This window comes from Alosa alosa, chromosome 7 (assembly GCF_017589495.1).
Source record: "Alosa alosa isolate M-15738 ecotype Scorff River chromosome 7, AALO_Geno_1.1, whole genome shotgun sequence".
In the NCBI taxonomy this organism is placed as follows: Eukaryota; Metazoa; Chordata; class Actinopteri; order Clupeiformes; family Clupeidae; genus Alosa; species Alosa alosa.
The window spans coordinates 537,798-549,946 of record NC_063195.1 but is presented as its reverse complement, the minus strand read 5'-3'; the positions used below and the strand labels follow the sequence as shown (position 1 = coordinate 549,946).

The window sequence follows — 12,149 nt, the reverse complement described above, 5'->3', positions numbered from 1 at the left end:
CTCTTCCTGTGCGCGGCTACTGCCCTCTGCCGGCCAAGTAGCGCGAATGGACAGCGTTATCATCCTCACCAGGAGCGAAGACGAGTCGATAGGCGAAATGGCACTGTGCATCACCCTAATAATACCATACGGCAATTCCACGGAAAATTAACTTTTTGTCACATCCATAACGCCAGTAAAATGCTTTGGCATTTGTATGATGTGAACGATAACATTCAGTTTTTGTGCATTTTTTCTTATGTACATTCTTCAGCCAAAAGTAGGAAATCCTCAAATTTGATGTAGTCATTCACATCATACCATACTATCACATTTTATTGGCGTTATGGATGTTACAAAAAACGTAATTTGCCATGGAATTGCCCCATACCAACAGTGAGGTTTGGAGGTGGAGGCATCATGGTGTGGGGCTGTTTTTCATCTCATGGTACTGGCAGACTTCATACAGTCAAAGGAATGAAGAATGGAGCCATTTATTTCTGGGAAAATCTTGCCATCCACCAGGTTCATGAAGTTGTGATGTGGGCAGGGCTCAACAAATATATAATAATTCACCTCAACTGAGAAGTTAACAAAAAATATTCCACTATTCCACAAGTTAACAAAAACAGAAAGAAAGAAATGTAGCCTATCCCACGCTTCCACAAAGAGGCATATTGAACTAATGTTTAGGCTACATGTTATTTGCATGGGTAGGCTATATTGTTGTTTGGTGATTTAGCCTACTCCTTTACTACACCCTCTTCTGAGCAAACAAGGCATATAGGTTTATCATGTAGCATAATTGCTCTTTCTTACATTAAATAACTTTAATTACACCTCATAATGCTGTAAACTCAACAAATTACCATTTTTAGTCCTTTACAGCCTATAACATGCCTTGAAACTTTGTGCATAATAATTTGGAACAGTGCATTTTGAGTTTTTTATTTTTGAAAATAAATAGTTATCATTGGGAGGTTTGTTCAATAAAAATTGAATTATACTCGGTCGATGACTTGAAATTTATACTGACTGTCATTTGCATCAACCATTTAGTACAATCTGAGAAAAATGTAATTTGCATAATAATTTGGAACGCAGTATATATAACTCTGGAAAATGTTAAATGTGAATGTGGAAAATGTGTTTTTATGTCATTCGATTACATTCTGATCCAGCCAAGTGCTAGCAGGCTAATCTGGATGTGTTGTGGACTGAATATGCCTTACGGTTTGGAGCATTGGTAAACTTTGAAACATTGTTGTTACCTTACACTGATCGAATGTAGATTACTAGGCTTCTGAAATCTAGAAATATTAAATAAATATATTCATGCCATGATTGGTAGGATGTTTTTGGTAGGCTATAGGCTAGTTTTTTGAGAGCGGTGGTAGCCTATGTGAGAATATTACTGTAATGTAGCCTAATGAATACAAACAGCCAGCTACTCTTTTTTCTGTGCCAGAACTGACCACATATAGATATATACTGTATACAGCGTGTTCAGTCACTGTACTAATACAACAACACAAAATACTTTTATGCTACTGTGCTCAGCTCTGTTCACGTGGTCGAATCCTCAGCATAGCAACCCCGTCTGGAAAGAGGGGGGGAAACAACGCTATCAAATGTTTTGCTTTTGGACTGTAATACTCATTTTAAAGGCCAGTCACTCATTCTTTTGGACTCTAATACTCATTTTAAAGGCCAGTCGCTCATTCTTTTGGACTCTAATACTCATTTTAAAGTCCAGTCACTCATTCTATTGGACTCTAATACTCTTTTTAAAGGCCAGTCGCTCATCCTTACATATAGCACCTGTAGATCATGTGGTATTACTCATTTTTGTCTAACAGGCCACAACAGTTCAACTTGGCTCTGCAGCATCGGCGCCCCCCAGAGGTGAAGTTCAACTCCACTCAGATCCAGCAGTGTGCAGCATCGGCGCCCCCCAGAGGTGAAGTTCAACTCCACTCAGATCCAGCAGTGTGCACCCCCAGAGGTGTTTCAGTTACTCTATTCTCATGACTCTGCATAGTCTGTCTGCCTCTCCACCTTCTCCATGTTACTGTGTGTACTGACTGTCCACTAGGCTACTGTTTTACTGCTACACTGTTTACATACTATATTAGCACATACTGTATACATAACCCCTCCCTCCCACAGTCTGGATTGTGGCCGTACTTAATACTTGGCCAATGGCTGTAACCTCTATATATTACTTCAACCTATTCTTGCGCATATAGTTTTTTTATATTACCTTGTCTACATTATTCTCTTGTATGTCCATATTTATTTTATGCTGGTCTCTAGACTTACTTATTTGCACCATCACCGGGACACTCACTCTCATAGAGCACCTTACCGTGCACACAGAATCATAGGCTCAGTCCCTGCCCTGTCACTGCAAGCGGCTCATGCTTGATCATCCTTAAGCACACTATGTGGATATTTGATTTAGTTTATTTAGTATTTTTTTTATCTTCTACTGTCTCTATTGTGCAGTGGAGTTTTTATATTTATATACTTCTATTACCATTTCTGCTGTAAGTGCATGTTGTGTGTGTTGTCTGTATGCTACTGAGACCTTAAATTTCGCCTTGGGGATCAATAAAGTATCTATCTATCTATCTAAGCAGCCTAAGACTATTGGAGTGGACATTTTTGCTATGAATACTTCCCATGTTCCAGGTATGTTGAAAATGTAGTGATCAATGACACTGACTGTAACAACATAAAGCACCACATACATCGACTTTATTTGCATTTGACAGTTTGACATAAAATAACCCAAATTAAAAATCTTTATTTAGATCAGACAGTGAACCTGATCAAACCAAACAAGACTAAGATATTTATTTAGAACAAGCAGTGAACCTACAGTAATCAAATTAAACAAGACAAGGATCTTGTTATTTCATGATGAAAGAGTAAAAAGTAACTAAAAGCTAAATATAAATGACTGAAACATAAACACCTAGAAATGTACAATCAAAGACAAAGAGGAAGAAGGAGAATTAAAAGGTTATCTAGCAAAATGACCTCATCTCATACTAACTCCACTCAGATCCAGCAGTGTGTGTGTTTCAGTTACTCTATTCTCATGACTCGGCATAGTCTGTCTGCCTCTCCACCTTCTCCATGTCTCCAAAATGACCTCATCTCATACTAACTTTGTTTTAATCTGTTTTTGATCCATAAGATTTATATGACTTTTGATGTTATTAGATTAGCAGATTTTGCAGTCTACATGGTACTTCATAGTTTAGTTAATCAATAGATACAGAATTTGTTTGGTACTTCATAGTTTATCTTATCCAATAGATACAGAACTTGTTTGGTACTTCATAGTCTAGTTATCCAATAGATACAGAACTTGTTTGGTACTTCATAGTCTAGTTAATCAATAGATACAGAACTTGGTTGAATGATCAAAACATGTAATGTAGACAATATAGGGAAGAGGCTAGAACATATGACATATCAGTGAACATATCATATCTAGAACATATCTGTGAACATATCATATCTAGAACATATCATATCTGTGAACATATCATATCTAGAACATATCTGTGAACATGTCATATCTAGAACATATCTAGAACATATCATATCTAGAACATATCATATCTAGAACATATCTGTGAACATATCATATCTAGAACATATCTGTGAACATATCATATCTAGAACATATCATATCTAGAACATATGAACATATCATATCTAGAACATATCATATCTGTGAACATGTCATATCTAGAACATATAATATCTAGAACATATCTGTGCCTCCTGTTGTTGCAGGACACAAGGTCATGTGATCTAGACCAGGGATGCTGAGGATCTTCCACCAAAAAGACGAAGTCCTGCATAGAGGGGCTCATCAGTGAATGTGGTGGTGAACGTGTGCAGGTGTGTACGAGTGTCACCGGAGACCCTGTAGAAGGACAGAAGTGTCAGCCTCACGGTCCAGAAACACTCCTATCGTCATGGGATATGAAACCATTTGGTTGTGTATACGGATAGACCTTTTACTGTGTTTGACATATATGTGTTAGCCTCACGGCCCAGAAACACCCCTATCGTCATGGGATATGAAACCATTTGGTTATGTATACGGATAGACCTTTTACTGTGTTTGACATTTATGTGTGTCCCATAAAGCTCTAGCATCCAGGAATTATGATTATCACCAAATGAAACAAGATTCCCAGTTCCTTTCCTTCGTATTTTTTCATAAGCCACTGCCGCAGTACCAAAACTACTGAACTCACACTCCCAGTAGCAGCGTCCAGGCAGACGCTCTTTGCTTAAAACCTGGACCTTTTTATCAAATCTGTCTGGATGATTAAAATATGACCGCCTCGTCCCAACTGTCACCTTCCTGTTCCTCTCGGACAGATATAGCCAGCCGTTTTCTGTGATTGGGTCCAATGTCAGCTTGCAGGTAACTGCACACACAAACAACACTCATCACAGTGATACAGTATCTAGTGGCCTCCAAAATGATTGCCCTTGATAAAAAATGACTAGAAACAGGTATACACTGCAAAAAATAAAACTGAATTGAATTGAATTGAAATTAAGCGAAAAGCTTAAATACATTTAGGGGTGTGTCCAGTCCACATTTGGGGTGGTTTTGTTACGTTGGGTAATCCCGTTTGATTTTTGAGACATAAGTGTTCATTGAATCGATTGTAAAATCGATTTTCTATGTCTAAAGACGTTTCCATTTTCAACGCCAAATATAGGCCAATCCACGGACAACTAACAGGCATTAGGGCGAACGTAAAGAGGGCACTTGAAGACGCACAAGCCTGCAATATTTCTGATGATTTATTGGCGTAAAGTTTCGTGCACAATGACAAACAGGAGTGCAACATTCTCGTAAAACAATAAGCAGAGTGGACTGCCATAACATCAGTGAAAAACATTACTGCAGGCTTCAAATGTGGCTGTGTTTACCAAAGTGCTTCCATCGAACTCCTCAAGTTATTAGGGCTTATCACTCGTCTCTCTCATGTTGCACAGGTTGATCGCCATTTTTTGGCAAAACATCAGCAGCACAGCAGCCGATTGAAACAGCTGTTTCCGGTGCGTGAAATTGGTGTGAATGTTGCCTACGTTAAGCAAATTTGTACTAAAAACAAGCAAATTTGTCTGCTAGTGCAACAAGCAAATTTGTCTTAATAAAACTTTAGTTAAAAACTTAAAATAAGTCAAAGTGTTCTTTGATCTTAATGTTTTAATAACACTAATTAATAACGTTTGGTTGGATTTTATTTTTTGCAGTGTATTCAATGTTATAAAGAAAAGAGAAGAAAAGAGAGAAACTTACATAGATATGGTGGTAGATCCGTCGTATTTGTTGCATGTGGATTCCTGAGGACTGCATTGTGATACCACTGAACTGAAGCTCCTGGGTACTTTGAGTCTGAAATGAAACTGATCACTTTGTTCTTGTGAACAATGTTAAAGACTTAGAGAGAGTAGAGTAGAGTAGAGTATCATTTATTAATCCCGAGGGAAATTAAGGTGTCCAGTAGCATACATACATAAATACAGAATAGAAAAACACAGACATTACACACATCATTGCACATATGTTCACCATACAGCACACGCTTACATACATCTAGCCAAAGTCAGATCTCTCACACACACACACACACACACACACACACACACACACACACACACACACACACACAGCTGTGGTTGTGATGAGAAGAAAATAGTGGTTCATCACAAGTGCCATAGCTGAGTGGTACATAGCAAGAGCAGCTAAAAGAGTCAATAACTGGAAAAAGTGTTCAAGTGTCCAGGTGTGAAGTGTCACAATGTGCAGATGAGTGTGCAGGTGTGGGAAGGTTGATTATGCAGTCCAGTCACCTATGATGAGCTCTTTCTGGGTGTCCTTCTGTGTGGTGTTGAACAACTGGATGGCCCTGGGGACAAAGGACCTCCGTAGCCTGTCTGTCTTGCACGGAATCTGTAGCTGAATGCGCTTCTCTGGTTGTCAAAGACTGGGTGCAGGGGGTGATTGTAATTGTCCATTATAGAGTCAAGTCTGCTCAGTGTCCTCTTCTCAGCAGTGGTAGTGAGAGTCTCCAGTTCTGTGCCAACAACAGACCCAGCTTTCCTCACCAGCCTGTCAAGGCGTCCAGCATCTCTCTTCCTGATGCTGCCTCCCCAGCATGCCACAGCATAGGAAAGCACACTGGCCATGACAGACTGGTAGAACATCTGCAGGAGTCTGTTGCATACATTGAAGGATCTCAGCTTCCTCAGAAAGTAAAGCCTGCTCTGACCCTTCTTGTAGAGTGCTTGTGAGTTAGCAGAGCAGTCAAGTTTATTGTCCAGATGTACCCCCAGGTACTTGTAAGTGCAGACTGTCTCCACTGTCTCCCCTCAATTGAGACAGGCAGCAAGGGGTGGGGTATGCGTCTGAAATCAACCACCATTTCCTTCGTTTTGGTGGTGTTCAGCTGCAGCTGGTTGGTCCTGCACCACCTGACGAATTTCTCCACCAGTCCCCTGTACTCCCCCTCCTGCCCATCTTTAATACATCCCACAATGGCTGTGTCGTCTGAGAACTTTTGCAAGTGGCAGCTATCTGAATTGTAGTTGAAGTCTGTGGTGTAGAGGGTGGACAACACCGGGGAGAGTCCTGTTCCTTGTGAGCTCCGCTGCTACTGACCACAGTCTGTGATGTGAGGTCACACAGTCTGAGGAAATGGGGCCGTTCTGTGAGGTAGTCTGTAATCCAGGTCACCAGCCTGGTCTCCACTCCCATCTGCAGCACTGACGTTCTGTGAGGTAGTCTGTAATCCAGGTCACCAGCCTGGTCTCCACTCCCATCTGCAGCACTGACGTTCTGTGAGGTAGTCTGTAATCCAGGTCACCAGCCTGGTCTCCACTCCCATCTGCAGCAGTCTGTCTCTCAACAGGAGTGGCTGGATGGTGTTGAAGGCACTGGAGAAATCAAAGAACATGATTCTCACAGCCCTGCCTCCTTTGTCCAGGTGTAAATGCACCCTGTGCAGCAGATAGAGGATAGCATCCTCTACTCCAACATTCTCCTGGTAAGCAAACTGTAGGGGGTCCAGTGCATGGCGAACCTGGGGTTTCAGTATGTTGAGAAGTACAACACGCTCAAATGTCTTCATAATGTGTGACGTGAGGGCGACCGGTCTGTAGTCATTCAGTTATTTGGGGTGTGGCTTTTTGGGGACTGGTTTGAGGCATGAGGTTTTCCACTGTGTAGGTACCTTGCCCTCATGCAGGCTCTTGTTGAAGAGGTGTTGCAATGGCTCAGCTAGCTCATCTGCACAGGACTTGAGTAGTCTGGCACAGACACACCGTCAGGGCCATTAGCCTTGAGCTTAAGCCGTCTCAGTGCTCCACTTACTTGATCAACTGTGATGGTGGGTGGTGACTGTTGGTGTACAGTTAGCAGGGGAGGTGGGGTGGGTTGAGAGTGGGGTCCACACTCCACCGCTGTGGGGGTGGTAGTGAAGATAATTTCAGAGGAGGTAGAAGGGGGAGGGGAGTCCAGTGTGAGTGCTGAGTGTTGATTGTCTATGTGGGGGAAGGGGTGTGTGTGCAGGGTGTGAGCTTCACAGTTCTCAGGTGTAGGGGTGCCTTCAATGGTGGGAGCAGGGAGAGGGGGGGTGGGCAGGGTGTGAGCTTCACAGTTGTCAGATGATGGGGTGCCTTCAGCTGTGAAAGAGGGGGGAGGGTAGCTCAGCAGGAGGCAGGAGGTGTGGTGCCAGCTATACAGTTGTCAGGAGCAGATGGGTAATTAAATCTGTTGTAGAACAAATTTATTTTCTCTGCTCTGTCCTTGTTGCCCTCAGCCCTTCCACTCTTGACACCAAACCCTGTCATTGTTTTGATGCCCTTCCACATCTCCCTTGTGTTGTTCTCCATTTTCATCTCCACTTTCCTCCCATACGCCTCCTTAGCAGCCCTCAATGCTATCTTCAGCTCCTTCTGAATATTCCTCAGCTCCACCGTGTTACCCTCCCTGAGGTCTCTCATGCTGCTAGTCACCCAAGGTTTATTGTTTGGGAAGCAGCGCACAGTCTTGGTGGGAACTGCGACATCCATGCAAAAATTGAGGTAGTCGGCTGTACAATCAGTGATCTCCTCAAGGTTTCCACTGTCCTGCAGTACACGCCAGTCAGTGGACTCAAAGCAGTCTCTTAGAGCCTCTTCTGCCTCTGGAGTCCACATCCTGACAGTGCGTGTTGTGACTGGGAGACATTGTACTCTTGGTTGGTACACAGGCTGTAGGTGTATGAGGCAGTGGGCTGAGCTGCCCAAAGGAGGGAGTAGTATGCATCCTTCACGTTTGTGTAGAGTAAATCAATGGTCCTGTTTTTCCTTGTACTGCAGTCCACATGCTGATGGACGTTCGTCAGGGTAGAGTTGAGTGTGACATGATTGAAATCGCCAGATATTACAAAAAAGGCGTCCGTGTGTTGTGTCTGCAGTCTCGCCACAGTTGCGTGGATGACTTCACACGCGACGTCCGGGAGGGCTCGCGGTGGAATGTACACACAGAGAACAATGGCGTGTGTGAAGTCTCTCGGCAAATAGAACGGACGTAGACTCACCGCGAGTAGTTCCAAATCCTTACTGCAAAAAGTCTCCTTTACAGTTACATGTCCGGGGTTACACCATTTGCCGTTGATGTAAATTAACAGTCCTCCTCCCCTCTTCTTCCTGGAAAGTTGTGTATCGCGGTCCAGTCTTACTGTACTGAAACCCAGTAAATCAACTTCGGCGTTCGGAATGTTGTTGTTCAGCCATGTTTCCGTCAGGCAGATCACGCTAGCCTCCCGGTACAGCTTTTGATTCTTGACCAAAGCAGTCAGTTCGTCCGTTTTGTTTGCAAGAGAGTTCACATTTCCCATCACTATTGCTGGAACAGGGGGTTTGAATCTCCATTTATTCTCCCGCCACTTCCTCCGCACAGCAACTGCAGCCCTTCGGCCTCGGAAGCAAAACAATTCCCTTAGGATGTTAACTTGAATCGGACACGGAGACTTGCGTAGCGCGATCAGCTGATTCCTTGAGTAAATAAGTTTCCCGCTGTCAGGACAAATTCCAAACTTATCCATATCCATAGGATATAATTATAGACACCTTCTGGTGTTCAGAAGTAAAAAAAAGAGATAAGAGAAAAAACACAAAAAGACGAAAGAAACAGAGACAAGACACGGAGCTACGAGACTTCAATTGAAGAAAGCAAGATATCTGGTCCCATGTACCATGGGGCTTTTTCTGTTGTGTCCTGTATAGATGTGCTACTGTTGGAACCACTCCTGAGGTTCACCGCTGCCTGTGTGGGTTTTTTTTTTTTCAGATAGACTTCCTCATCATTCAGAGAGGTGAAGCTGAACACAAGGGCATCTTTGACTTTTGGGTCCATCAGGAAAGTGTCGAGCTCAGGAGTTTTAATCATGTAACCTGGTAATAGTTTTCTGTACATGGTGACAGTGTTGATCTCAGTCTCCTTTCCATCCAGCCATTGCTCCATTTCTTTCCCACTGAAGCCAGATGCATCTTGGGACATCAGGAGGTCTCTCAGGGCTGTTTCCTCTGCGTTGCCTGCTCTGATGGCTGGGATCAGAACTGCCATTTTCCGCAGGAACTCAACGGTGAAAACACTCAGGCTGCTTTGGAACTGCTCCAGTTTGGTGATGATGTCTTCAGCCTCAATCTCTCTGCTCACCTCCAGAAGATCGTTGGTTCTTATCTTAGTCTGTTGGAAATCATCAAACGCCTTCTCTGCTACTGGCACTAGTGTCTCTGATATGGCTCTTTTGAGCTTGAGCTTAGTGTTAATAAGCTTGCTCAGTGGATACAGCCAGACCTTCACAGGCCGCGGCCTTCTCTGCTACTGGCACTAGTGTCTCTGATATGGCTCTTTTTGAGCTTGAGCTTAGTGTTAATAAGCTTGCTCAGTGGATACAGCCAGACCTTCACAGGGCACGGCCTTCTCTGCTACTGGCACTAGTGTCTCTGATATGGCTCTTTTGAGCTTGAGCTTAGTGTTAATAAGCTTGCTCAGTGGATACAGCCAGACCTTCACAGGCACGGCCTTCTCTGCTACTGGCACTAGTGTCTCTGATATGGCTCTTTTGAGCTTGAGCTTAGTGTTAATAAGCTTGCTCAGTGGATACAGCCAGACCTTCACAGGCACGGCCTTCTCTCCTTTCTCCCCCATCAGGCTGGGCAGTTCTTTGTACACCTCCACAGCCTTTTTTTTTCAGCAGTTTTTTCAGTTGAGTGTCACCATAAAACCTGCATTTGAAGTTTTTGACCCTCTCCTTGTCTGCACTATTCAACCACAGACTTGCTTCCCCAGAGATGGCCAAGGTCGGGATCTCTCTCTGAATAATCACGGGCTGTTTGTTGGAACTCCATGAAGGCATCAGCCCCGTAGAGCACACCACTGATGACATGGGTGGCGTCTGTCACATCAAACACCTCTGAATTGGGAGTCTCTAGTTCAATTATCATAAGCTCCTTGAACACAGTAGTCACATGGTACTTCAGTGTGACGCTGCACTGGTGAGCGGAGGTTCTCTTCTCATTGAGGTAGCTGGCAGATCCACTGACCTCCACCAGTCCCCGAGGAAGCTGGCCTTCACTGAGGCGCTCACGTCCAGCAGACTCATCTTGTCACTGAGGGTCTCAGAGGCGGCCACTTGGAATGTCGTGTAGGGCTGACCTGTGTTCTACTCTGGATTACTCTGGATCTTCCAAAGGCTGATTCTGGAGCTTCATTCAAAAGTGAAAGCAGACGGTTGGTCAGCTGTGTTCTAAAGAATGTTTGATTGAAGTTCAGCGTGTGTTGTTGCAAACTATTTGTTTCTAGCAAAAGCCACGATGAACGATAACAAATAGGCTATAGCCTAGGCTATGTAGGCTAAATAGTCATATCGTGGGGAGTTTATTGTTTCGTTTTGGCAAGTAGCCGTGTAATAAGTGGGATAATGTATAGAACTAATACAGTAACTAGCATGGCAATGGCACTACTACAGTAATGGGCATTGTAGAGCAATGAATTGTCTAGTCTAGTTTGTTTTTAACTTCATCACCTGTGCTGTATTCCATCCACATTGCTGATTGAAAGCAGCGCTTCATTAAAGGTTGGAATGAACAACAACTTTCACTTGAGGCACAAGTCCTAGGTTGAAGATTACCTATGACTTTCACTTGAGGCCTAGGTTGAAGATTACCTATGAATGGTACTGGTATGAGTCGGTCACTCATATATTAAAGCAAGATGATAAGGCCTGTACCTGGTACGAGTTGATCACTCCAGGCATTGTAGAGCATGCCTACTTCCAGCGGTCTGCTGAGGGCACTGATCACCAAGTCTGAGTCTAAACAACAAGGGTTATAACGTTAGAGAGTTATGAAAGCATCACGTTAAACAACAAGGGTTATAACGTTAGAGAGTTATAACAACAAAGGTTAAAGAGAGTTATAAAGTATAATAATATAGTAAAGTTATCATAAAGTTATCAGTAGTTGGTTTGGATTTACCCAAACTTAACAAGAACACTTTTCCCACTAATTTGAAGCTTTTGCCGGAGGTTACATATCCCGATCTGTAGCCTAACGTTACCACTGTCTCTGTCAGGATCTGGCCTGGACTGTTGACTTTGTGCCACCCTGATGGCCATTCTGGGTATTGTTTTCTGTCATGTGCTCTGTGTTTACCTGTCTGCTGTCATGTGACTGACTCCACCCCTTTTCCCTTATATGGTCTGCACTTCCTGTCTCGTCAGTTTCCCTCCGTTTCTGCTCAGACCTGTTATTGTCTTGTTAGTCTGGTCCAGTCCTCTGTCTCTCTTAATTAGTCTGTGTATTTCTGCCCCCGTTTCTCTGTTCTATGTCGGATCTGTTTGTCCTGAGTCCTGTCTCGTAAGTTTGTCAAGAGTCTTGCGCGTGGATCCTATCTTCAGTATCCTGACAATCTCGTTGACACCGTCTGCGTTTATACAATCGGACGGCTTACCGTAAAGGCTTACCATAGCCAGGAAGTGTAACATACAACTACTTTTAAGCGGTAAAGTCAGAAAACTATACCCATATAGTTTAATATCACAATGGTTTAAACGCTCTGTATGTGACTTCTG

General features: G+C 43.3%; 1 protein-coding gene across 1 annotated transcript in view; it reads right to left on the bottom strand.

Annotated features, from left to right (window-relative positions):
* Positions 1–11,693, bottom strand: part of LOC125297505 (neoverrucotoxin subunit alpha-like) — an 11,807-nt gene extending 114 nt beyond the window's left edge. Inside the window, 14 exon segments of the mRNA XM_048247861.1 lie at positions 1–26; positions 4,245–4,439; positions 5,327–5,467; positions 6,368–6,622; positions 6,863–7,109; positions 7,260–7,335; positions 7,871–8,227; positions 9,267–9,832; positions 9,971–10,265; positions 10,267–10,302; positions 10,355–10,634; positions 10,637–10,732; positions 11,307–11,390; positions 11,636–11,693. The exon segment at positions 1–26 is cut by the window's left edge and continues 114 nt beyond it. Of these exon segments, the coding sequence (XP_048103818.1) occupies positions 1–26; positions 4,245–4,439; positions 5,327–5,467; positions 6,368–6,622; positions 6,863–7,109; positions 7,260–7,335; positions 7,871–8,227; positions 9,267–9,832; positions 9,971–10,265; positions 10,267–10,302; positions 10,355–10,634; positions 10,637–10,732; positions 11,307–11,390; positions 11,636–11,693 (2,712 nt within the window).
* Between the last annotated feature and the right edge of the window lie 456 nt (positions 11,694–12,149).